Source organism: Nannospalax galili, unplaced genomic scaffold (assembly GCF_000622305.1).
Source record: "Nannospalax galili isolate Female #2095 unplaced genomic scaffold, S.galili_v1.0 scaffold126, whole genome shotgun sequence".
Lineage (NCBI taxonomy): Eukaryota > Metazoa > Chordata > Mammalia > Rodentia > Spalacidae > Nannospalax > Nannospalax galili.
The window spans coordinates 1,760,488-1,787,704 of record NW_008355275.1 but is presented as its reverse complement, the minus strand read 5'-3'; the positions used below and the strand labels follow the sequence as shown (position 1 = coordinate 1,787,704).

Here is a 27,217-nt window from a genome sequence, read left to right as displayed (position 1 = left end):
TTTTGAAATAGATGTATGGAATGTGTTACTGAATATGTTAAAGCTGTAATGAAATGCTTCTTCTAATCATGTGGTTATTAAATTAAAAAATTTTTTTTACATAATTCAAAGTACAAAAATTTGCTCCTTAATAATTAGGAGACATGAAAAACATTATCACTGAAATCTACCTGATAACTTTATATCCATGCTCAGATGCCAAGGAGCTCAGAAAGTAACCGACTGTGACTAGTAATAATCAGATATATAGAGGTTAGAAACACATGTGCAAACATCTTAGTTTCAATTGCATTAAAAATGAATTTTTCTGTATGAGACTGTGTATTTTAATAACGAAATGGAGATTTTTTTTAAAGATTAAAATTCATTTAATTTTATGTCTTAAAGGTTTTATATTGAGTACAATATTGTATAACTGTATTAATTTACAGCCAATCTTGAAACAGATGCATCTTAGCTCTGGAAATTGTTACTGAATATGTCAATGCTGTTGTCATGAAATGCTTCTTCTAATTATATGGTTATTAAATAAATAATTAAAAACAAAGTATATCTAGCAACAAAGACAATGTTAGAACAAAATAGGTATTTCATAAATACTGAGTTAATGCTATGTTCTTCCTCCCACTCTGTTGTTTAAAAATATCCCACTGCAGCCCCACAGAAACACACACACACACACACACACACACACACACACACACACACACACACAGATGTATGAGGAAGTCTTGCTATATAATAGAGCACCTTTCTTACGAAAAATACATTCAGGAAGTTTTGTTAAAGCAGATCATTAGAGTAGTTTTGTACAAGCCTCAGCTACAAAACCAATTTAGGAAAAAAAAATCACAACACACTTATTTACATTATCAAGGTTTGGGATATTGAGCTAATCTTGAATTATAAACCAGATAGACTTCAAAAACATAGAATATGTACCAATATTGCTCATGTAGGATTTTTATTTTGTAAGTTGTATTATTTTATTAGAAAAATACTATTTTCATTGCTGGAGAGATGACTCAGTGGGTAAAGTACTTGTTGCAGGAGTTTGAGGACCTGAGTTTGCATCCCCAGAACTGCCTTAAAAGAGGGTTATAGTATGTCTAACTGTAATTCCAGCATGGGGAAATAGCAGATCTGATGGGTTTGCTGGCCAGCCAATTTAGCTGAAATGGGGAGTTCCAGATTCAGTGAGAAGCCTGTTTCAAAAAGATAAGATGGAGGGGCTGAAGAGATGGCTTACCAGGTAAAAGTGCCTGCTTTCAAGTCTGATAACTTGAGTTTGATCCTTGGGATTCACATGGTGGAAGGACAGAATTGACCATACACGCACCATGGTGTAAGCCACCACTACCCACTAAACAAATAAGTATAACAAAAAGTTACAGTTTTGAAAAAATATAAGGTAAAGAGTGATAAAAGAAGAAGACAACTGATGTCAACTGCTGGCCTCTACAAACCTCCACAGACATGCATACACCTAAAAAAATACTATTTTCTTTTATTATAGATTGCTCATACCTATTTAATACTGATTTTGCTTTAGGTTGGGAACATGATTTCCCTATAAAATAGTATAAATAAACTCAATAAAACAAGTGATACACTCCTTTAACCCCAACACTTGGGAGGCAGAGGCAGGAGATCTCTGTAAGAGTCAGGGCAGCCTGGTTTATGTAGTGAGTTCTAGGCAAGCTTGGGCTACAGAAAGGCCCCGTCTCAAAAAAAAGATTCAGTGTCAGTACTCCAAGTTTTGTGATCTTGCTTAAAGTACTGAACATTTCTGGGTCTGCTATGAGAACAGTAATAGCATCTTCCTCCTAGGCTGTAGTAAGATTAAGAGATAAGATATTCATCCATGAGTGATGGGGTATTTTCATTAATACAATCTCTGAAGGCTGGATTAATAGCCATGATGATCAAGTACCTAAACAAGTTTATTACTTCTACAAGTTCTTTTACTTTCTAATAAGCTACTTGCTCTCTAACCGTAGAAGTAGAAACTCCCGAGAAGCATCCTTCAGAATTTGACAGCATTTCTGAATTGCTTCTGACTGGTGTTGAGGGTAGTCATTCATCTGGCCCTGCATTCCTTTTCACAGGCAATTTAACAGTCTTCTGTCTTCATGTTGTTCCTAAAGTGACCTAGTTGGCTGGGGGGCCTTGACCTTTCCTTTTAGTTTATCAAAATTCCTAACCAGAGATGAACACTGAATGCTAGGGGCATGCTGGGCTGGAGCATCTGTGCCTGGCCTTTGCATCTCTGCAGCTTGCCAGTAATTGCTAAGTTTACACTCCCAAAACAATTACCCACCCCCTTTCTTCCCCAACAGCATCCCACCCCCCTAGTTAATTATCAGTTCTGGAATTAAACTGCTTGCTTCTCCTGCTGTTGCTATGACAACAGTTGGCCTGCACCTGCCACTGGGTGAACAGTGGCTCTTTCAGAAGAGGCGATGGCAGTTGCTGGCTCCACAAAAGCCAGGGAGCAAACTTATGTTTACCTGTCTGGGGATAGAAGTTCCTGTTGATTCTCCCTCAGGTACTTTCTTGGCAAGTCTAATCTCAACTTTCTTTTCAAATCATTTGCTTATATTTGACAAAGAAAAGGGAAATTCTGACAAATGTCAAATCCCTATTGGCTTTCACAATTCCATCCAGCAGTTTTACTTATTCGAGGTTCTAATCCTAGTTGTGTCACTAGCTACGTGTCTGGCATGGGTCAATCACTCAACCATTTCTGGAGTTAATTTCATATACAAAATGGGGGCCAGCATAACTATAATTCCAACAGTTGTTTTAAAGCTTTGGGACAACACATATAGCTCTAGCTCCCAATCAGTGTTCAACACATCAGTAGGTCTCACTATTCTTGCTGGTTAACTACCACTCCTGGACAACCCTGAATGACAGCATAAAGCTGGTATCTGGGCCTGTTTTAATACCTGTCTGACAGTTACCTTGGCTCAGGCAGAATACCATACTGCCCCAACAGCATCTAGATCAAGCTGCATTTAACAGCCAGAGCACAGAAATACCGAAAAATGCTGTTTTCCCGGCTTCACTAAAACCCTCACAGCTCTTCCCTCTCTGTGCTGTTTTTCTCATGCTCAATCTCACTTTCCTTTAAATAGAACTGATGGAACAGGAGTGTAAGGAGACATGTAGTCACCAAGGAAACAAATGCTTTTCATTTTACCAGCACACTGCAACCTACAGAGAACAACTGGCAGTGGTGTTGAAAAGTAGGGGAGTGAGACATTTATACAAGGTAGCTTGCTTCCCTAAAACCTCTGCTTATGGAAAAGAAAGTATTTCCTCCAGGAACCTGCAAGCACTTACATTTACAGCATTAGTCCAAACAAGTACACTTTGGTCCGTGTTAAAATTCTCATTATTTAAAGTTACCCCAATTTGATCACAGTTTTTGTCTATCTTTCTTAAAGTTCTGAAGCCAGTCCGTTATAGTTCTAGTTTTAAAGAAACTTCTTATTAAGTCCAAACTTCATAGCAGTTTGAAAAAAAAAATCAAAACAATACCTACTAGCATGTGTTACAGATATCTTCTAAAGTTTTCCATCTACCTCCCTACCTTCCCATCCTCACAAAAAAGGGTAAATACAGTTGAGTCATATACAGCTTTCAGAATGAGGAAAGACCCTTGGAAGTTGTTGGGAAAATGAATTGTTGACTTCCTGCCTGCCTCTCACTGGCAGAAAGCAAGAAGATGCTTGAGACTAGCAAGCTTCTTGTAAAAAGAAAAAGATACAGTAACCAACAATTTTGCCATGGCTACCCACATGTGAGGGGGCAAATTGAGGCCATCAAATTTAGTAATTCTTTTTTAAAATTTATTTTTATTTTATGTGTATGAGTGTTATTCCTGCGTGTAAGTAAGTGCACCTGGGTCACTGAGTGCCTGCAGAGGAGAGAAGAGGGTGTTGGATCCTGAACTGGAGTTATGGATGGTTGTTAGTTGCCATGTGGGTACTGGGATACGAACCTGAGTCCTCTTCAAGAACAGCCAGTGCTCTTAACTCCTGAGACATCTCTCCAGCCCCAAATTTATTCTTAAAACAGACACTAGACTTTTTTCCTAAAACTTATTCTGCTTAGGGTCAGGACAAAATGGCTAGGAAGACCAACAAGGAAGAAAAGAATGAGGCCACAGCCAGAGTCATGTCGGCTCTAACCTGGGATCAACATAGTATTTATTCACACCAATTACATATAAGGTGACTAGCTTTTAAATTTGGAAAATGCTCTTTTCCATTAATTTAGACGGAATTAGATATTTTCCAAACTTGATTTTAAATTAGAGAAAGGTAGGAATTGTCAAAATAAGAGTATAAACAGAATATAAATCAAATGAACAATTTCCTTTCATAGGTTTCACTTTATCTTGGTTGCTTGTTTTTCTATGGAACAAGTTCAAAAAGCATACTTGAATACTGCGTGGTATATTTATTCTTTAACTACAACATATGTCAGATTTTTATTACATTTTATTTTGTGTGTATGTGTGCATGTGGGCATGTGTGCACCACAGCATTAACCTGGAGATCAGAGGACAACTTGAGGAATCAGTTCTCTCCTCGTATCATGTGGTTCTCATGGACTGGACTCAAAGTCGTCAGGCACTTTCCCAGCTGAACTCTAGGTCTTGTCAGTCCCATCTCTCTCACAATCCAGTCATGTAGTTACTCACTAGTCCCCATATAGCACATTCATCTCAATACTTCTGAGCCTCTATACTTACTGGTTCCTTTGCTTGGACGACCTTCCTATTCTTTGCATCAGAAAATGCCTAGCCCTACCTACTCATCTCCTAAGATACAGAAGGAAAGCCATTTTTTCAGATTCTTTGAGTTAGCACTACAGTACTCTACATCCAGTAGATTTATTTTACAGGCTCATTATAGTTCAGTGCTATCCTTGTACTCCTAAGTCAGACTACTCTAGCTGGAGGCTGACTGCCACTTTTCAACTATGTGATCTCATAATTACATAAGTTCTCTATGATTAGCTTTTTTCATCTCAGACAAGAAATTAAGATAACATACAAATTACTTATTAGAACTAATGTGAGCAACAGAAGATTTAATTAATATATCTAAATATTTTACACTATTTCCTACATAGTTGGTATTTCACGAAGGCTTCTTTAAAATACTTTGGTAATTATTGTTCATTTTATATGGACTTAAAATTGTCCATTTAACTCTCTCAAACTAGACTTTTACAAATGCAGGGACAAAAAAAAATCTTAGTCCTTCTCAGATCCCTGAGGTGTAGCATAGGTCCAGGCACACATTGAGCACTGTATGATACTTGCTGAATATTAATGAAAGAATTCTTCTGCCTGAGAGGTTAGGGAACAGAGCTCCTGGTGGAATGCATTATCCTGGTAAGCACTGGGGTCCAGTATATAAACAAGATTAGCCTGCCAAGCACCATAACTACCACACTGGACAGCAAACAAAAGCTGATGTGTATAGCCACAGCAGGAAAAGTGACAATCCAAGTCCCATCTACCCAGCTTTTTTTTTTTTTATTAGCATTATGCAGCCAGGAAAAGTAGGCAGTAGAATAGAATATAGGCTTGTACTAGACTGCATTTCCATTTGGAGGCAGAGGTAGTATATTACAGGCATCTCGGCTGAATTTTACAATGGCAAATGGATTCTGTGGTTAAAATACCAATATAACAAAAAATAAAATTGTGACTCTGGCAAATTTCTGAAAATCACTTTCTTTAGCAAAGAGGCTACTCTTGGTATAGACAGGCAGCACAAAACACAGTATGGTTTTACTGATCACCTGGCTAAAGGAGGGGATAAACAACCCATCCCAGCATGGGAAAACAAAGTAAGTCCTGGCTCCATAACATGGAAATGTCATAGTTAAGAGACTCTCAGGCTGAACACTAACTTAAAATGTTGGAACCCTGTTTTGTATAATAAGCTGCCTGGATAACTCTACTCTATGTCCCAAATATCAGGGCCACTTTCTTCAGCTTCCAGGCAAGCTTCCCAAGATGAAGATAATGCAACAACCAAACCATGAATTTGCAATCAAACGACAAAAGAAACCTAAGTGTAACAGTGACTTAATCCATTTATTTCTATACTCTTTAGGAAGAATGCTGTATCTAAAAACATATGGTTATTCAGTTGGAGAGGAGGGGAAAAAAGTCCCTAGCATGCAGCCTCAAAGTAATTTTTAAAGAAACAAAAATGAAATTATTGAGGTTTTTATAAATCTACCAAGTTATTGAATCTATATACAGATTCTTTCCATTATATATTTGATACAAGACTTGTGTTCCTCTTTACAATCATACCATTATCGTTTGCTTCTAAACTATTCCCCAGGGCTATTGAGATGGCTCAGTGGGTTAGGTCAATGTGCTTGCTGTGAAAGCATGGTGTTGAGTCTGATCCCCAGAAACCATGGTGGAAGGAGAGAACTGATTCCTGAAAGTTGTCCTCTGATCTCCACAAGTGCACTGGGGCACATACATCCATACTCACACACATAGCATGGACACACCAAACACAGACTAACAACAACAACAACAATAATAAAATTAACAGAATAAACTATTCTGCAAAGACTATGTACCAAAGGCTTGGTTACCACTCTGCAGCACTACTGGGAAGTGGTGCAACTTTGGGAGGTGAGGTCTACTGGAGGAAGCAGGACATTGGCACGTGCCTTAATGGAACTGCTGAGTTCCGGGCTCTCGCTATCTTTGTTTTCTAGCCACCAGGAGGGGAACAGTTTCCTCTGCCATGTATTACCTACCATGATGTTCTGTCTTGTTACAGTCCCAAATACAAGAGAGGAAAATGACCATGGATTAACACATCTTTCCTCCCTTTATTTATTGCAGGTATTTTGTTACAAGCAATGGAAAAAAGACGAACGCAATCCCCCAAACTTGGTAAAGGTGGGACAGGAAGGGATGAGGCTAGAATTTACACAGAAATAACAGTTCACAAGAAGGTTAAATGACTTGCCCAAGGTCACACAGTCAGTCACAGGCACAACCAAGAATAGAAGGGAGGTTGGCTAATACCTTTAGCCCTTACTTCTTTCGAACATGCTTCTTATTTGATCACAATCAGCATGTATCACATTCATACTGGTCTCGGCAGGAGCTTTATGCCTGAAGAACAGCCAGCTTTGAAGATGAAAAATTCTACACAAGTTCCAAGTATAGCAGATACTATTAAAAAGCCATTCTCCTCTTAGTTAAAAAAAAAAAAAAAATCACAGAAAACCTCAATAGCAAATCAAAATTGAATTCTGATCTTGCTCCTTCTCCTCTGAGCACAGAGTTTAAGGGTCTTTCTGTCTGCCTCCCACTACACAATTGCTTTCACACCAGCAGATCATATTGCCACCCCCTCTCCTCAAATATATATTACTTCTCAGCAGGCTCCAGCAGGGTAGGGAAGGAGCCAATCTGTGAGGGAGCAAACACGAGATCTCCCATAATAGCATAGAGAAGACAGAAAATTGCTGCCAAAAGTGTAAATTGCTTTTTTGCTTGGGGAAAAAAATAATCTGGGCTTCAAAGACACCTTGCTACAAGATGACGCTACAGTAGTTAATATTCATGTTTTACATATTAGACTTCGGGTCTACCACACCCTCTGAGAATCCTTGCCAGCTATATCACTGTGTATCATGGATCTGAGGGGTGAGCTACCACATGGAGAGTAACAGGCAACTATTCTTCGAAGTTAAACAAAGGTTTGCTTGGCTCTCCAGAGTACCCTTTTGCTACTGATGCTCAGAGGATACTCTCTGAGGATTAAATAATGAGATATCCCTGGATAATCACAATAGCTAATGAGAGGAAAAATCACTTGCAGAAAACAGGCCACTACAATTCAATGTCAAAGGTTACATGAAACAGACCAAAGTGTTCCTCTGAGGACTGTGTGTGAATTTTCTTGACCTTCATAGAGGGTCAAAGACAGAAGTATGCTGGCCTTCTGGAAACAGTCCAAATGGCCATTGAAGCATGAGCCCTGAAAACAGATTTGATTCAAGTCCTAGTTCTGCTATTTACTACTAGCCTTGTGATCTGGAAGAAATTAATCTCTAAGCATCTATTAGTACTTCCTCATTTGACAAATGGGGTAACTACATCATAAGCTTTACATGAACCGAGAAAATACAGAAAACACTCTGGACATAATATTCAATAAATGGTAGCTATGATTACTGTTAGTTACCAGGACAACTGTAGGGTAAAACTTGGCAAATAAAAGCATGAACAAAAGCACAATATCATATCAAACAGCTTGAAGAGTCAAAACTGAAGAGGAAAGAAGGCAGGGAGACTCCAGCTGATAGAAAGGAAGGAAGGTCTAGCAAAGACAAGTGTTTCCATAGGACACGAATTTCTTTTGTTCCTTCCACTGTGGAGGTTGACTGAAATCTATTTTTCCCTCAGCTTCTGTGCAGTCAGTCAAGTGGGTATATGTAAAGAACTCCAGTAAAGCAGACAAAGGCATAACAATCCAAGTAGAGTTGGAACTCTGGGTTTCCATATTCATTTCCTATACATTCTTTGTGCAGGGAGACCTGCATTTCCTTCCTGCCTCCTTTATACCCTCTTTTAATCTGTCAGCAATACAGGAACCTTCGGAACAAAATTCTTTTTGGCGTGCTGAAATGATAGAAGTGCGTATCATAAATGAGAGAAATTTCAGATCAAAGACAATCTGCCTTGAAGTGTTAATTAGAAAAGATTGAGCCAAATGGCAGCTCAACACAAATAAGCTGAATGGAATCAACAAGTACGAATTCAAAGGTTAAGAAAAAATTTAACTCCTCTCCCTTTTTTTTTTTTTTTTTTTTTGCCAAATTAGAACATGCCCTCAAGTGCATATAATACCAAAAAAGGGTTTGTCAAGTCTCAGTCCAAAAGAATTGCACTGACATCTGTGGCAGCCTAGCTTAAGGTAACCGTCTTGACATCTTAGTTGCTAGTAAAGAAATGTCTTGTCACTGCCTTGTCAAAATGACACGAAGGTATCTGCAGCTAAACTCGAAAGGTAGTCTCTCATACCAAACAGTATCTCTGAAAGGAGTTAATTTCTTTGTACATTCTTAAAATTTTTTTCATCAAGTTGACTCAGGAATGTGGCTATGACAAAATGGAAGTGTTTGGACCTATCAAGCTCTATCAAGACAGAAAAACCATTTCTATGGTATCTTCTTATTCTGCTAATCTCCTTTATCTTATTGTGGGCCATGTTTTATCTATCCTGGACTTAAAGGAGTTAGAGAATAGAAAGGGTGAAGCACCATGGAAAATTTGGTGCCAAACCAAACACTTGTGCAAAATGGTGAAAATATGGTCAATAATTAGAGAAGGCACTGACTCAGGCTCTCATCATAAGTCTAGTGCTATGGCTTGAGCATGATCCTTTCTTGAAAGGTTCATGTACTGAACACTTGGTTCCCAGTGTGGCCATATCCAGATGTAATGCATCTTTTCAAGGGTGAGACCTAGAGGAATGTGACTAGGTTATTGCGGCACTACCCTGGGAAGAAATTAATTAGAACCTATTGAGCTAGATTAGTTCTAAGGAAATGGGAGCCTGACACTTCCCCTGGGCCTTTCGTTTTCCTGTGTTCAAGCCAGTTGATGCCATCTACCATGAGGTTCTCATCAGAGCCAATCAGATAGTGGTGCCAGGGCCTTGAACCTTCAGAACTGCAAGCTCAATAAACTTCTTTATAAGTACCTAGCCTCATGAATTTTATGACAGAAAACAAAACAATGACACCTAGTTTCTTAGGCTCTTGATCGCCTTTAACTCATTTTCCACTCTGTAGGCAGAAGAGACTTCTGAAATGTAAACTTGCTCAGGTTAATTCTTAAAAGTTCTTCACGTTTTATTCTTTTTTTGAGAAAGAGCCTCAATATGCCCAAGATGACAAAGCTAGCCTCAAACTCTTAATATTTCTGCCTCTAACTCCTGAGTGCTGGGATTACAGGCCTGCAGTTTAAAATTCTTTAATGGTTTCCCACTGACTTCATGATAGAGCTCAAATACTATAAATCTGGAGCCTTTACATAAGAATTTTTCCTTTCCCTACAACAACTAGTCCTGCTCCTCCTTTGCCTGTCTTCTTGTTTTTCAGACTTCTCTTCATACATAATCTTTCCTGGTAGGCTTCCCTTTATCCTTCAAGACTATCTCAGGAGTCCCTTCCAAGCAGCCTGGACTTCCCTTATCATAGCACTTCCCCCATGGTATTGTTTTATATGTTCACCTCTACCTCTAGACTCCAGCTGCACAAAGGTGGAGGCTATGTCTGCCTGAGTCATTATAATATACCCAGTGTGTAGCACAGTGCCTAACATATACTGCAGGGTCATAAGTAATTTTTAATGTTTATTTTTTATTTTTATAAATAAATGTGTGTGCATTCATAAGTTTATGTGCACCACGTGCATGTGGCAGCCTACAGAGGTCAGAAGAAGACATCAGATCCCCTGGAACTGGAGTTGTAGAAGGTTATAAGCTGCCACATGGGTACTGGGAACTGAATTCAGGTCCTCTGCCAAGAGTAGTATGTGCTCTTAACCACTGTGCTACCTCTCCATCCTCCACAACACATTTTAAAGAGATAAAAGGATGAGAAGGAGCTAGGGAAGGAGAAAACCATGAAATGAAAAGAGCCTGCTCCTGAAAATGGCAGAAGGTGGAATTTGAAGGGATTCCCTGAGATTGTGCCGGTTTAAAGCAGGATGTCTATGGCTTTAGTCACAGCAGATCAGGAGCTCGATAGGTTCTTGCAGTTCTAAAGTGGACACTGAGAAGCACAGTTCCCAAGAGAGGGAAGCACCAAGAGATGCAGATATGGGCTGTCACTTGGAACATCTTAAGAAAGGGGTTCAACAGTGCCTGGAATGGACTACCTCTTAGAGTTGTTGGCCAATGAAGTCCCCATAGACCCCCAAAACACATTCTACGCATGTATGAAATTCTCCAACAATAAATAAATAAATAAATGAAGGAAGGAAGGAAGGAAGGAAGGAAGGAAGGAAGGAAGGAAGGAAGGAAGGAAGGTAGGTTGGTTAGTAGAAGATGTGGGCAGATGTGGTAGTTGGTATTAGCTGTCAACTGGACAGGATCTAGAATCACATAGAAAATAGGTCTCTAGGCACATCTGGGAGGGAACATCTACCATAGGCTGGCCTCTGGCATGTCTATGGGGGATTATCTTCATTAGGTTAATTGAGGTGGGAAGGCCTGCCCACTGCGGGTAGCACCACTCCCTCAGCTGGGGATCTTGGACTATATAAAAAGGAGAAAGTGGAATGAGCAATACATATTCATTGCTCTCTTCTTCCTGACTGCAAATGTAATGTGACCAGCTGCTTCAAGTTCCTGCTGCCTTGACTCTCCAGCACTATGAACTGTATCTTGAACTATAAGCCAAAACAAATCCTTTCTTCCTTAAGTTTCTTTTGTCAGGATATCAGGATATTTTTATCACAGCAACAGGGGGAAAAAACAGACAGGAGGAAAAGAACTATATTTGTTAGTCTGAAATAAAATCAGAGTCAAATGCTGACTCCACAGGAAATCTTGGGCAATTCATTTAGCTTCTTTTAAGGACTTGAACTAGATTAGTGATTTTCACACTGAATTCTACTTAGAGTTCATTTGGAAATACGGTACTTGTAAAAATAAAATTTGAATAACAGAGGCCCAGGTAACCTTTCAAACATCTCCCTGTCTTAACTCCTTGAGCCTATGTCCAGAGCCTGTCTGGACATTACAGTTTGCTTGATACAAATACCCCTCGATGGTGCTGATGGCATACCAATAGGAAAGATGAGTAAATGGAAGTTCAAGTTTACTACACAAGGCTGAGGCAATAATAAAATGCCCTTTTAAATTTCTTCCAACTGCTGATACAGAAGAGTGCAAAGATATCTCCCTGCCCCCAACAATGTTTTGTATATCCCTGACTTTGTATTCATTGTGACATTATAGGTCAGAAATAAAGAATACTAGGTCTACAGCACATTTTCAGAATCCAATTTTTATTTTAAAAGAACACTGCAGAAGTTTAGTAGGTCTACCTGATAACCTAATTACCATTCTTATGCAGTGCCTGATCTTCTTAACAAGATATTCTGAATGTTCTAAAGAATAAGTAAAATCACTGTCACGATAACTTTAGTCTACATTTATCTGAAGGTTACAGACAGGAGATAACACAGATGGGGAAAAAGATGGGAGTCTTACAAAATAAAGGTCCTTAAAACCCTGGCTTAAGGTAAAGAGATTCCTTTTCTGTACTGTTCCTTGCTTGTCTGTATTTCATGGGGCATTAAAATGTCACTCAATTTCTGAGAATAGACAAGCAGCAATATTGTAATCTTACCTGGGTCCTTCCTCTTCACCCTGAAAAACAAAGAAGAAACAGACTCAGAAATCATTCTGGTAAAAATTGATTTAGATTTCTTTCATTTCCCTCTCTGTACCCAACCCGAAAGTAAGGACTGTGCAGTTACTGTAACAAAGACAAACCCGAAGATGTCTAAGGGCTAAGACAAAGACTAACATAATGTTCAATGCTATCCTATGTTCAAACTGCCAGCAGAGATGAACTGATAATTTGCCATTGCAAGGAAAGAGGTGAACGCACAGACCTAGGAGGTCTAAATAATAGCCTTGCCTTCTTATTTCTATGGCTAGTAGCATCTAGTTCTGAGCAAACGGAGAGCCCCAAAATAGCAGCAGGTCTTAGGCAAAGCTGACCAGCTCCAAAAGCATCAAGCTGTTTCCTTCAAAATTCCATTTCTGCTTTGGTCTAGGACTTTTTCTCCAAATATGAACATAGCAACTCTAATATATAACAGATTAAGGTGGAAAAGGTTCAGAACTAGGACTCAGGAAACAGGAACTCTAGTCTAAGCTCTGATGCTTATGAAGTTATGTACCATTGGGGCAAACTGATTAGTTAATATGGACCTTGGTTTTCTCCTCTGTAAATGGGTCCTTTGGGCATTTGGTGATATACATTTCATTTGTTATCCAATGATTTGTCTTTTTCTTATTCATTCAGAAAATTGGTGTGTATGATTTCTCCAGCTATTTCATGCTCTCAACCTAACTTTATGACTAACAATCACCACAGATTCTTTGGAGCCTCCCTCTCAGGCCAAATCAGAGCTTTCATGGGGCTTGAAAGACCTCCCTCATCTTTCTGATGACAGAATATCCTTCATATCTTCCTCTTCAATCACTTAGGGTTGACCATAATAGAGAACGTAATCTTCTGGTTGTATTCCCCAGAGAATCAATGAATGAATGATTCCTACTAGTATAAAGGGCAATGAGCTGAAGCCAGATATTTGGGGTTCAAATCTTGGCTCCATCACTTCCTTGTTATGATACTCTAGTCAAGCTATTCTACCTCTTGGAACTTCAATCTCCTAAATTATAAAACGTGATAACTGTCTCTATAGCACAGGATTGATATGCACGATTAAATAATGGTTATAATCACAGGCACAGTGCCTAAGACACAGGATACAGTTAATAAAGGTTATTTGTTAATATCAGTAGCAATTCAACATGACTCAATAAAGAAGTTATTATATGTAACTGCTAAGGATAAAAGATAACCCATAATTATGTAACCTTCTAAACACTTCCAATCAGGAGCTGGGGAAACAGGCAGATAGAAAATAAGCAGGTTATGAGCTCTACCAAAGGCTTAAACAGAATGCCCTAAATGTTACAAGGAAAAACTACACAGAGAAGGTGACATAAACATTGACACTTGAAGGATAAACAGGATTTTCCTAGGCTGACGATAATAGATACAGATACAGATAAATAGACAGACAGACAGACAGACGAATCTGGGTTCTCTGGCACTAAAAAAATGGGGCCACACCTCTATGTTTTGAGCAGGGGATATGAGAGTGGAACTGAGGGCAGTTATGGGGTTAAGAGCACAAGTGGAATAAAGACAGATTTCAGAGTGCAGGCCTATAAAGGAAACTCCAGCTAGAGAAGTCATTTAATTATTGTATGCACTGGAGGTTGAATAGAAGGGCATTTTAGATGATGATTAAGAATTTGTGATAGTGTAAGGGCACTCATCATTCATAATACTATGAGAGAGAAGAGGTGCAGGTAGTACAAGAATGATATAGGGATCATAGAAGCTTTCTCTGCATTTTGATCAAGTGATACGTCTCATGAGTACTATAAGATAGCAAGAAAAATCGTATAATTTAAATTTCATATGAGTTGCATAACTACCTATGACACAATTAAACCTCAACCCAATTTTTCAATTATCTTTGGATATTTAACATAATTACCTAAGAGAACCTTGTGGAAAAATATATCTAAACTTTCTTCTATGATTTAAAGCAAGTCTTCCTCAAAGTAACACACCTTGGTACACTCTTGTAAGATGGGATTTTGTACACAGTTTTGGTGGTATACATCTCAATTATGGCACTTTTGAGGCCAAAGAAGGAGGACTGAATTGGAATCCAACCTGGGCTACATAGTAAGGCCTTGGGGAAAGAGAGGTGGGATTTCTCATTTATAAAAAGTCTCTCATTATTTATGGCATTAAAGCATTTGGCAACTAAATTTTCCAAGATTCATTTTTCTAGATAAGTATGTGGGCTATTAGAAGTGTTCAACAAATGGAGGCCACTACTGAGCTTCTTCTGAATTACTAATTGATACTGATGTTGTTTCTTGGGAAATGTAACATGGAAAGAGAAGACATAATGTTTTGAGGTATGTCCACCTTTTCCAGAAATAATAGTCACCATCACAAAGTATGGGGAAGGCTTGGGTATGTTTCACCAATGAAGGAATGAATGAATGAATGAATGAACATGCACACGCGTATGAAATCTAACTCCATCTTGAATAGTTTCGCAGACATCCAGATGATTAACTTGCTAGTAAAAGATGTGCACATGACGGTCCTGTACCCCAGATATTCACCTGTATTATGAAAGCCTAGCTAATTCTTGGCACTCCTTTCAAATCAAGCCTTACTCGGAAATGTCCTCACTGAGAGCTTGAGGGAGTAATAATTCTCTGTCCTCTGTATCTGCAGAGTTCATTCTTCAAAGCCAGTAGTTAAAGAAAACTGATGGCAACAGCATCACACTGTCTCCCTCACTGGATTTCAACTGCTTGAAAAACAAACTGTTTTGTTCTCAACACAGCACAAGTACACAGTAAGTAGTGAAAAAAGGAGTTCAGGCAAGATATGTGGAATTTAAGATTAATTTTACATCCATTATAAATTAATTCTGGTTTCATGAATATTAGAAGTTAGAGTCTGTCAAATACCAATGTCCATTTAAATGACTTGTTAAACAATGATCTCAAATCCTTCTTTAAAGTATCTTGAATGGTCTTGGCTGGTGTGCTACACTAGAATGCAACCTCTCCTTTTTACATCTACCAGTGGAAATAATGTTTTGAAGTCTGTTTATTCAGGTAAGCTTGTAGCTATCAAGACACTTTACATAAAAAATGAGTTCAAGGGAGACAACTGTTGCTTGAATTGTTGCTTCCATGAGAATTTGGATGCTTCACAGCATTCATTAGACTTAAAAACTGGTGATAGTTTTGACTGTAGGTAGAACATGCAAAATACTACAACAATTAAAGATTTTGTAAGATTCAACTTGCTTTGAATGGGATTTCCTTCACTAGAGAGTGAAACCAGACATTTTACACAAGAAGTTTATCATTGTTTCCTTAGGGCACTAGGGATCAAACTCAGAGCCTAAATATGTTGTGCAAACACTGCACCATGAAGGTATGCCAAGTCCCAACTAGGTCGAGCTGCCTGCCTACCTACCTATATAGACCAGGCTGGCCTTGAACTTAATGATTCACCTGCCTCTGCCTCCTAAGTGCTGGGATTAAATGTGTACACTGCCACACATGGCTCCAATTGGACATTTTAAATGGTACAATATGAATGTATTTCATAATGAAAACACCACATTCAAGTTCAATCAGCAAACTCATTTTTAAAGGCCTTGATTAAATGCAAAAGAAATATTTGAATTCAAAATAAACGTAAGCCAGGCATATTTCATTTCTAAAAAGTTTCCCTTCTGAAACAACTTTTTCTGGTATTATCTTATTGCAAGTCACAACTCTCTTTTCAAAAACTGGACAGAGGTGTTGGGGATATACTCAGTTGATAGAGTACGTGTTTGGCATTCACAAGGTCCTGGGTTTCATCCCCAGCACAGCATAAATACACCTGGCAAGGTGGCACATATTATAATTCTAGTACTTAGAAGGTAGAGGCAGGAGGAACAGAGGTCATCCTTAGCTACATGGCAAGTGTGAGGTTAGCCTGGGTTACACGAGAACCCCATCTCAAAACAAAAAAAAACAGCACATAGAAGTTGGAAATGCTCATGAAATACAGATAAAAATAAGCACATAATTTTTAATAATAAAAAATCGGATAAAACATTTTTAATACTTAATTTTGGCATAGAGTGGAAACTCAGAAAATAGAGAAGGGAAGACTTTTCAGTTTGAATTATGAAGTGACCATATATCTAACACCAAACCTTGACAATAACATGGAAATAGAAAATTAAAGTTCACTATCTTCTATGAACAAAGTCATAAAAACTCTTAATACTAACAAATCGAACCCAGGTAATTCATCACGTCAAATAAGAGTTTATCCCAAGTATGTAAGATTAGACTAATATTGGAAAATTAACAATGTAATTAATCATTACAACAAAACAGAGAACACCTGTATGACATGTCAATGGATGTAGAGGATAAAATTCAACATAATATATGATTAAGAAAATCACAGTCTGATAAAGAATATTTAGAAACACCAGCATATTAATAGTGAAATACTGAGTGCTTTCCCTGTAAGATTGAAAAAGGCAAGAATGTACACTTTTACCACTCATGTTAGATACTGCACTCAAGGTCCTAGTCACTGCAATAAGACAAGAAAAGAAATAACTCATATAGAGTTAGAAGAGAAGAAGCAAAACTGTTTGCAGGTGACAGGCATGATAACACTCAAAATGTTAAAGACTATATCAAACCACAATTATAACCAATATGTGAATCTGGCAAGCTTACAAATGCAAGATTAATATATTTAAAACTCAGTTGTATTCTGCGGACTGCAGAGCATATACATCTGAAGTTCCAACTACTTGGAGTGCTGAGGCAAAAGTATTGCTTATTCCAGGAATTTGAGCCCAACTTGGGCAATATAGTAAAAGCTCATCTCAAAGAAAACACTGTATTTTTGTGTGTAACATTAAAAACTGAAATATAAAAAACATTATTTCAAACAAAATCAAATACATGGAAATAAATTTAACAAAAGCCATTGATGTTAAATGAAAATCTTGCATCACTTTTGAGAACATAGAAAATCTAATCTGCAACTTAAGGCACACCATGTTCATTTGTTTTCCACAATTTGTCTATTCTCTTCAGGAGCTCTGCATTCAAGATATTTTTCTTTCTCCCTAGTTTTCAGAAGTTTGGTTTTGATGTGTCTAGGTGTTGATTTCTTAAGTTTGTATTATTTAGGTTTGCTCAGTTTCTTAAATCTATAGCTTTATGTTTTTCAACTAAATGTTGGAAAGCTTTATTTCTTGAAACCATTTTTCAGTCCAACGTTTCTCTCTTCCCCCTTAGTACATATGTATCAGGGTTTTTTGTTGTTGTTATTGTTGTTGTTCTTATTGTTCCACAGGCCTCTGAAGCTTAGTTCATTTTTCAATCTTTTGTCTTGGTTTGATAACACTGGATCATTATCAAACTGTCTTCAGTTCACCAATTATTTTCTCTGTTATCTCCAATCTGCCAATAAGCCCATCCAGTGAATTTTCCATTGTGTGTGTGTGTGTGTGTCTGTGTGGTAACGGGGATTAAGCACAGAATCTAACATACGCCGCCAGGCAAGTGCTCTACCGCTAAGCTTTGTCAGTTTTTGTACTTTTCAGTTCTAAAATGTTCTTGGTCTTTTTTCATCACTAATTTCCAGAGTTTTTGTTAATGTTCATTTTTATGTCAGCTGTTCTCTGTTAATTCCAATATCCGTCATCTTGATGCTATACTAAGTGCCCCTTTTCATTACACTTGAGATTTTATCAGTGATACACTGATAAATATTACGTTGCATTACAATAATCTGGTTCCTATTAAACCCTATTTTAGCAGGTAGTCAACCTATGAGGTTCAGATGTAAGACCCCCATGGCCAAATACCTCCATTCTACCTTATAAACCAATTGAAAGACTTGTACCCTACCCACACTTAATCTATGTTCAAGGATCACAAACAGACATTTTCAGAACTAACAAATACAGCAGTCAGGTTCCTTGTATTTTTCCTGCTACTAATAATCACCAGCATTTTCATTTACCTCTGCCTTTGGCTCAGCTGATTCATTAGAGGTATCAAGTTGTTCCTTGGCCTGGGCCATCTGAGTCATCAGCCTATCCATGTGGGACTGGATGTCTGCCAGTATCTCAGTCACATGAGCCGTGGCCATTGCTTCCTGGATGTCTACTAGATGAAGGGCTTTCTGCTCTTCATCAGCAATCACTTTCTGTACTTTTTTAAATTCTTGCTGTATAAATAACTTCATCTGGTCTCGAGTCACCTGTAAAACACAGAGTATATTGAGCATAACAGAGAAATGGAAAGATGGAGTTTTTGAAATAAAGTATTAGGTAGCCCTGCTCAAAATACAAGAGATAGTTGATATCTCATCCTGAAGTCTTGAAAATATACAATCAACAACATTTCTCCAATACCTTAGATAAAGTTCCTGGTAATCTCTTTACCTTTTTCATTGTTCAGGAATTAGTTCCTTATGCATTTTTGCTTCTGGTTTTGTTCATTTTTATATCAGTCATATACAGCTACTTTTAAAAATTCTAACTGATGGATATATACAATAAGAAGTATAATTTCTAGCCAAGCATGGTAATTCATGCCCTTAATCCCAGCACTCCAGAGGCTGAAGCAGAGGACTGCCAGGAGTTCAAAGCCAGCCCAACTATATAGTGAGTTCCAAGCTAGCTGGGCTACAGCGGACTCTGTCTTCAAAAGAAGAAAAGAAATTCTTTTTCTCTTCTCAATTAATGACAATAATTTGTGCCAGGAACGGTTAACACTCAGGAGGTAAAGGTAGAGAATTAAGGGTTTGAGTCCACACTGGTGTCCACAGTGAGACCCTGTCTTGAAAAGTAAAAACAACAAAAAGTAAAATGCCAGTTCAGTAAGTGTCCTCCCCCATTTTTCCATGTGGTTGCATAACATATATAGATTACAATAAACATATAGTTCTGTCTCCTGTTTTTCCACTTAAAATGTTAGTGAATACAGAGTACCGTTTTGTTTGTAATTTTTTTTACTATCTGCAGTCACAGAGGTATATCCTATTTATTCCTCTCATAATAGAAACACACAATTTCTAAATTCTCACTATTACAAAGAATACAGCAATAAACATCTGAGGAATAATTCTTAATATTCACATATGCGTGTCTTTAAAGATTTATTGTTACTAAGTCAATTTACATATATTCTAAAATTGACCAATATTGCCAAACTTCCCTCTGAAAAAGATGTAGCAATTATACAATGTATGAAAGGAAATATTTCCTTACATTCTCACCAATACTGAATAATATCAAACTTTAAATTTTTTCAATGTAATAAGTAAAAATACATTAACTTTTATTTTGCCACAACTGCAAACCAAATACACACACACGCACACGCACACCCCTGTAGTATATTTAGCTAAAACAAACAGGCAAACAAAGTGAAAAACAATGAAAATAAAAACTTCTAAGCACTCTAAATTTTGCTAGAACCGCATTTATTCATATTTCTTTGCAATCATACTTATTTTATGAGTATTTTTAAAGCTGTATGTTTACTTGTTTTGCTGTGCGATTTTTGCAGTGCTGGGGAATCAAATCAAGAGCCTTACACATGCAAAGCAAGTGCTCTATCATTGAGCCATATCCCCAGTTTTATGAGTATTTTTGAACAACTACAGGTATTATGAGTAGCTGAGATAAAAAAACAGGGAAGAGGAGCTGGGGAGATGACCCATTTGGTAAAGTGTTTGCTGCGCAAGCGTGACGGCCCGAGTTCAGATCCCAAACACACACTGAGAACAGATACAGTGGTGGCACCCACGTAAAAGTTGGGTACAACAGCACACATCTGTAACTCCAGTGCTTGTGGGGGGGATAAGGTTGGCAAATCCCTGAAACTCAGTGGCCAGTCAGTCTTATGGGAGCAGTAAGCTCAAAGTTCAGTGAGGGATCTTGTCTCAAAAATCAGGTGAAGGACTAAGGAAATGGCTCAGTGGTTAAAAGCACTTGTTGCTCTTGCAGAGGACCTGGCTTCAGTTCCCAGCATCCACATGGCAGTTCACAACTACCTATAACTATAGCTCTGAGGGACAGTGCCTCTTCTGGCCTCCATGGGCATTGCATGCATGTGGTGCACATACATATGTACAGGTAAAACATTCACATAAAACAAGATAAAATAATAAAATTAAAAAGTAGGAAAAAAAATAAGGTGGGGCTCAATGGTTAAAGCACCAATCCTGCAAGTGTGAGGACCAGGGTTCAGATTCTCAGAACCCATGTAAATCACGCCCGTAATCCCAGAGCTTAGAAGGCAGAGATAGAGGATCTATCTAGCAAGCTGCCCAGCCAGACTAGCTGTCTCCACAAGTTCTGGGTTCAACTGAGAGACCTTGCCTCAATAAATACAGTGGAGAGTGATAAAGACAGACTCCTCAATATCAACTTTGGGCCTCCACATGCACATACACAGAGAGACACACAGACACACACACCCACACATAAACATGCACATACACAACACAGACATATACACATGAAAACCAGACATTGACCTCTGGACTCTGTGTGCATACACACACACACACACACACACACACACACACACACATAATGAAGAAGAACAATAGACAAAAGGAAGATGGAAGGCTAGGAAAGGATTTGAGATCTGGAAGAACAGGAATTATCAAGGAGAAGTTCTTTTATAGATTAGAAAACAGACACAGAAGCAAACTTACAGGAGAGGAAGTGCCTATAATCTTCTTGTTCAGAGTCTAGCACTCTGTTCATAGAAGTCTATCAGGAAAAAAAAAATCAAACTGGGAAAATGAAAGGAAACTGAGGAAGAGAAAGACTGAAGGAGGGGGAAGGAGACAAGGCCATTTTTAATTAGTCTATTAAAAAACTGAAAAAAGCATGATGCCAGAAGGACGCCTGTAGGTCACATAAACAGCGACCTTTCAAGTGGCAAAATTTCAAATCATCTCTGCAGGTGCTCACCCTGGTGCTGGAGAAAAGAGAAGGAGAAACGTTAAACGATAATGACCCTGAAATCTGTATCAGATTGGGAAGTGGAATTTATGTTTGTATAAAACTCTTTTCTGTTTTAATGTATGTATGTCAAGCTGCTATGCTTCATGGTGATCCTTTATCAATGCATCTCTACTGTTAAATTAGGTGCTAAATGATCTAGAAGGTTCTCTCAGAAACCGAATCTGGAAATGTTCACTAAAGGATAAAATCTTCTGACTGTCTGAGACTCTCTAAATATTTTAACACTTCCAAGGGACTAAAAATAGCAATTATGATATAAACTGCAGTCTATTTTTCTAGAGCTCACATACACATATGGTTCAAAGTTAGGAAGATGACATCAACATCAGGAAAATTGTAGACCAGGAAGGAAATGAATTGATCCTGGGCTTTAAAAATTAAACTCCTCATTTCCTAATGCTTTACATAGTACTTCAAGATACTTTATCTTATATAAAGGAGGCCAATAACGAGAAGGGAAAGCAGAATAATCTCATCTAAACTTTTATGCAGTCTTCCTACTCCCATCTATCCTAATTAACAAATACATTCTTCAACCTAGTTCGAAACTCCTGCATCAAGGTATTCATTTTATTCCAGAACCTAAGGAATTAAAGTCTCCCTTGCAAGACTAAGGATGCAGAAGGTTGGGTATGGTGATCTGAATGAAAAATGTTGTCCATGGGCTCAAATATTTGAACACTTGTTCCCTAGCTGTTTGGGGAGATCATAGAATCTTTAGGATGTGTAGCCTTGCTGGGAAGAAGTAAATCACTGGGAGTAGCTTTTGAGAGTTCAGGGCTTTGCCTCATTGCCAGTTAGCTCCTTCTGCTTTGTGTTTGCCACTGAAGATGTGCTCTCTCAGCTTCCTGCTCCTGCTGCCATGCCTGTCGACTGCTGCCATACCTGCCTGCCATGATGGACTTTAATCTCTCTGGAATAGTAAGTACAAAAATTCTTCTGTAAGTAAGCCGCTTTTGGTCATGGTGTTTTGTCACACTAACAAATAATAATATAGTGAGTTTTCTGGACAAGGACCTGTTATACAAGATCCTAAAGTAGATGTTCTCCTGAGTGTGTTGTGATGATGTGTATTTCTCACTGATGAGCAAAAGTAAGTGATTTCACACTTCAAGTCACTTGCAGGATCAGGCCGATGTTTATCAAAAGTTTTTCAGAAACTAAATCCTACTCTGTTAAGGACACCACACCAGGATAACTGACACCCATAAAGATCCTCCAACTAAGAAAACAATGTGTGCTAAACAGGATGGCATCATGAGTAACAATGAAATCAATTAGATCTATCATGTTCAGGCAGTATTCTAGATACCATCCTATGCGTGTTTCTTATTTAATGCTCAGGTGGGCAACAAGGGTTTCATTTTACATTAGAGGAACCCAAAGCTGCAGTGATTACATCATTCATCAAGTGTTATGCAGCAGGTAAACAGTAAGGCCAAAGATTCAGCTCAGGTCACCCCTGTTCCAAAGAGAGTGCTCTGACAACTACTCCATGTGGGATCCTGCCTGTTTAAAGAAACTGGGCCTCCGAGAACTAGGATTAGAGTGTTGGGAAGCAATCCAGTACAGAGGAAAGCACTCAGGATGTAAAGTCAAAGACTGAATGTTAGCTAACCTTGACTTGTGCAATCGACCAGCAAGGTGACTCTGAGTAAATCACTGAACATTTTAAGGCCTCATTTTTATTATAAAAAAATGAAAAGTCAAATTTGGCTTTCTTTTATTTCTAAAATGAGAGAGCTGCATAAACTGAAGCATAATTCATCAATCTAGATGTCTCTCATCACATTTGATACCCCAAACAAGAAGCCATCCTCTTCAGGAGACTGGAGTCTAAATCAGAAGTTTTGGTGGCAAGGCAAAAATAAATGAAGCAAAACATAGAATAACCTTTTCCTATGATAATGCTACCCTATCAAGTAATAGTCCTCTCTCCTACCTTTAGCCAAACGTTTGTCAAGTCATTCACATCTGCTGCCCTTTCTCCTCCACCATTAAGGAGAACATCAGTCACCACTTCCATATCACTTCACTTTGGAAATTGCCTAGAGCATTAGCACTGATGCCCTGTAGTCTAAATTCTCTCCTCCATGAATGCTGGACTTCCCCAGCTCCCTGGTTACCAACTTCCCTGCAATTTTCTATATTCTTCCCAGGTACAGTGATTGGCAGTTTTTCATCCCTGGCACAGTTGACATTTGAAGCTGATAATTCTTTGCTGTGGAGAAATGCTGGGCATGGTATGATAGTGAGCAACATCTCTAGCCTGGAGAGTAGCATCCTCCCTTACCTCAACTGTGATAACCAAAAGTGCCTCTGGTCACTGCTGAAAGCAAAACCACTTTTCATCGAAAAACACTAGACACTTCCTTTAGCAATTTCATGCCATCTGTGAAATGCAATTATCATCCCATAGGCAGTTAGCCCTTAGACCTGGATTTTTCTCCAGGCAACCTGTCTCAGTGTTCCTCTTGACTCATGCACTTCACCTAGATACTTTCCCATTATTTAAGCCATCAAATTTCAAGCTGAATCTTTACCCCCTCTTCCTTATCATCACTATCTCCCCCCGCCAAGCTTCTCATATTAGGGACTACTTGAAAGCATTTTATGTGAATTACTTCAGCTAACCATCACAACATTGCTGCCAGTTGGTTATCATTTTACCCATTTTGCCAATGAAGAAGCTGAGGTAAGGAAAGAAAATCTTCCCTACACATAGGAAGGTGCAGACTAGAGCTCAAATTTAAATAGTTTGACTATATGATCTGCCTTCTAACTATATTATTTTCTTTCCATCAACTTCCCACTGATTTGCTTCTTCTGTTTCAAGTAATGACATTTAGGCAGGTACCAAGACTATCAACTCAAGTAAGTTTTATCATTCCTCCTTTCCCCTCCCAGATAACAGTCACTTAACTTACTGTCCTGAGGGGAAACTGCCTAGGGTCTTGCATATAATAGCAGGCAATTGGTTCTGAGTAAATGACAGCAGTCACCTAACAGGACCTTCTGCCAGTATAGTAGGAGAAGGGTTTCCCCCATATGTGAGAATTCCCTTTCTACCCCCACTGCTCTCCACTGAATAATTAGACCCATGCTTCAATTCTCCACTTTAACTCTCCCTGCCCATTCCATTTAGGCCCTCCAACCTAGCCCTATTCCTGCCTGCACCATTAATTTGCTGAAATAAAATTCTAAATCCTAAAGGAACTTGGAGTGATTTGTGAAAATGATTAGCTCCTGCTATGACTTCCAACTATGTCTTAAACAGTTTTTGCTCACTTTTTAGCTTTCCTTAGCCCTGAATTCTTAGCTTTCTGACCTTGATCTCAAATGACCCTTTGACCCTTTCATTCTTAATGACCACATGCATGTCTCAATCTTTCCACCTTGGTGGTTAGACCTGAACTTAGCTTTGGCAGATTTTGAACTGCCTTGTACTCTCTGATTCTCCAAATCACATCCTCTTGACGATAATCCGAAGTTTCAATCAAAATACTCCATCCTTCCTCTATTTCTCCCAGACATTTTGGTTCTTGAGCCTAGGTACCGTATTGTTGAAGAGTACTGTTGAAAAACTTCATACATGTGGATTCTGCAGAATCTCTTTCCCTTTACAGCTCTCCCCTCAACATATAACATAAATATACATGCCATGTACATACAGGATCAGAGGGGCCTAGGATGTTATGTCCTGGAGGTTCTGGTATTTGAAAGGGCCTGGTGAACACTTGAATTGAATCTGCTAATCAAATTGTGAATCAACTATACGCTTAGGTAGCTAAGAAGGACAGTCACAGCTAACAAATGAGCAGCCCTTAGCGAGGGGCATGGAGATCTAACCACCACAGTGGCAGCATTGTTGCCAAGTATCCTCTCCTCCCGAGACTGCTTGTCATGTTGTCAGCTGCTATGACTTTACTGTCTTGACAACTTGATGTATAACCCAGTGACATGGCATTGAAATGGACGCAACAAAAAACAGTTCACTGGGGATGCTGAACTCATGTTGACTTGACATTACTGCTTTCTCTTAAGATGCTTCTCTTTGCCTGACCCCAGAGTGAAAACAGAGGCAGCGATCATGAACTTCTGAGTACCACTTCTGAGTGAACAGAAAAAAAGAACTCGGAGTGATCCACACTATAGAAATGTAAAAGTAGGAGTCCCCCGAGACACCCCAAAACCTGTGAAAACTAAGAATAAAAGTGTGTCTACTCTGCCTTGTTTTCCTGCTTTCTCTCAGTCTGAACCCAACACAAACTAGAAAGACAGCTTGTGCTTCAGAAGCTACTGTGGATGAAGGTGGGGGTAGAAAGTGGCATGACAACTTTGAAGAGGCAACTACACAGAATTTATATTGTTTTTAATCCTGTTATATACTTGCATGCAAAGAATGCCTATTGCATCTCCTGAAAACTGAAACAATTTTTAAAGACTCACTTTTTAGTCTAGGTCCAGAAAGACAAATCCACATGTTCTCCCTTACGTGTGGATCCTAGCTTTGAATTTTTAGATTGTATATTTAATTTAGAGTATCTATAGAGTTCAGGAAGCTAAAAAGGGCCCAGGAGTTAAGGAGGGGAAGAGGTCTTAATGGGTGAGAGGGTAATAGAAAACAAATGGCATGAAAATAGACAAGGGGGACTACTGGACATTTAAGGTTTAAGCAGGGATAGGGTGGAGGGACAAAAGAGAGGATAGGGTACAGGTGGGTTCACCCAAACTAAGGATGCATGAAAAAAACCTTATGGAAACCCACTACTTTGTAAGCTAATTAAAAATGTAATAATAATAAAAGACTCACCTCCCAGCCTCCATTCTAGTTCTCTAGCTACCCAAGCACCTTCCCTACAAAGCCATAGATACTTGTATACTAGAGAAACTCTAACCCCCACATAACCACATACCACCAAGAACATTCAGAAAGAACACTGGATACAGAACTTTTCCTTTTCTAGGTCCTTTATCCTACAGAGGGTCACAATAGTAAAGCCCTGATTAGAAAAGGGAGTGTTCAGGACTGGCTCTGTAAACCATGCCTTTGAAATATAGGGAGATAGGTTCATTTGTAAAGTAGGATAATGCCATTTTCAGGTAGTTTTATGAACTTAGCATAAAATTAACACATGGAAAGAATTCTGTGCACCTCCCAGGCACAAAGGCCCATCACCAGAACTAATCTCCTGATGAGAGATAGTAATAACTGAATAGTTACTGTAGTTTCTGTGTGGTATTCGTCGAGCTCTCACAAAGAGCTCCTAATAAGTTTTCTTCAAGAAAAGAGACTATGCTTGGGGAATTGAGATTCTAATTTCCCAAGGGCATACAGAAAAGAATTTCTTTAGTGGGGGTTTCAAGATAGAAGTCTCTTACCTCAGTTCCAGTAAACAGCAGTCCCAAGTTGTTAGGAAGTGATGGACCCTTCTCTAGTTTGTCAGGCTCTCATTGAGCATCATCTCGGCTAGTCTTTACTACTACAAAGGCAGAGCAAGAAGGATAGGTCCTGTTCGGCCCTTTGGCACCTACACACAGTCTGTGGGCACAGTAGTCTCCTCAACTTTCCAAGTTTCCTCTTACCCTATTTTCTTTACTGTGCAGATGGAAACCCTACTGCTTCCCTTTGGGAAACTAGTACCTCGTTTATCCAAGGACCACAGTGCTCATAAACTATAGTTGCTAACATGTTTTTTCAGGTCCCCAAAG

General features: G+C 38.7%; 1 protein-coding gene across 3 annotated transcripts in view; it reads right to left on the bottom strand.

Moving 5' to 3' along the window:
* The window catches only part of Trim44 (tripartite motif containing 44), a 154,765-nt gene that overhangs the window by 95,767 nt on the left and 31,781 nt on the right, over window positions 1-27,217 (bottom strand). For all 3 annotated transcript variants that reach the window (XM_029555712.1, XM_017802997.2, XM_008852382.3), the window contains exons 3-4: window positions 18,481-18,720; window positions 12,436-12,455 (exon numbers count right to left, since the gene is read on the bottom strand). In XM_029555712.1, coding sequence (XP_029411572.1) covers window positions 12,436-12,455; window positions 18,481-18,720 — 260 coding nt within the window. The remainder of the gene's footprint in view (window positions 1-12,435; window positions 12,456-18,480; window positions 18,721-27,217) is intronic.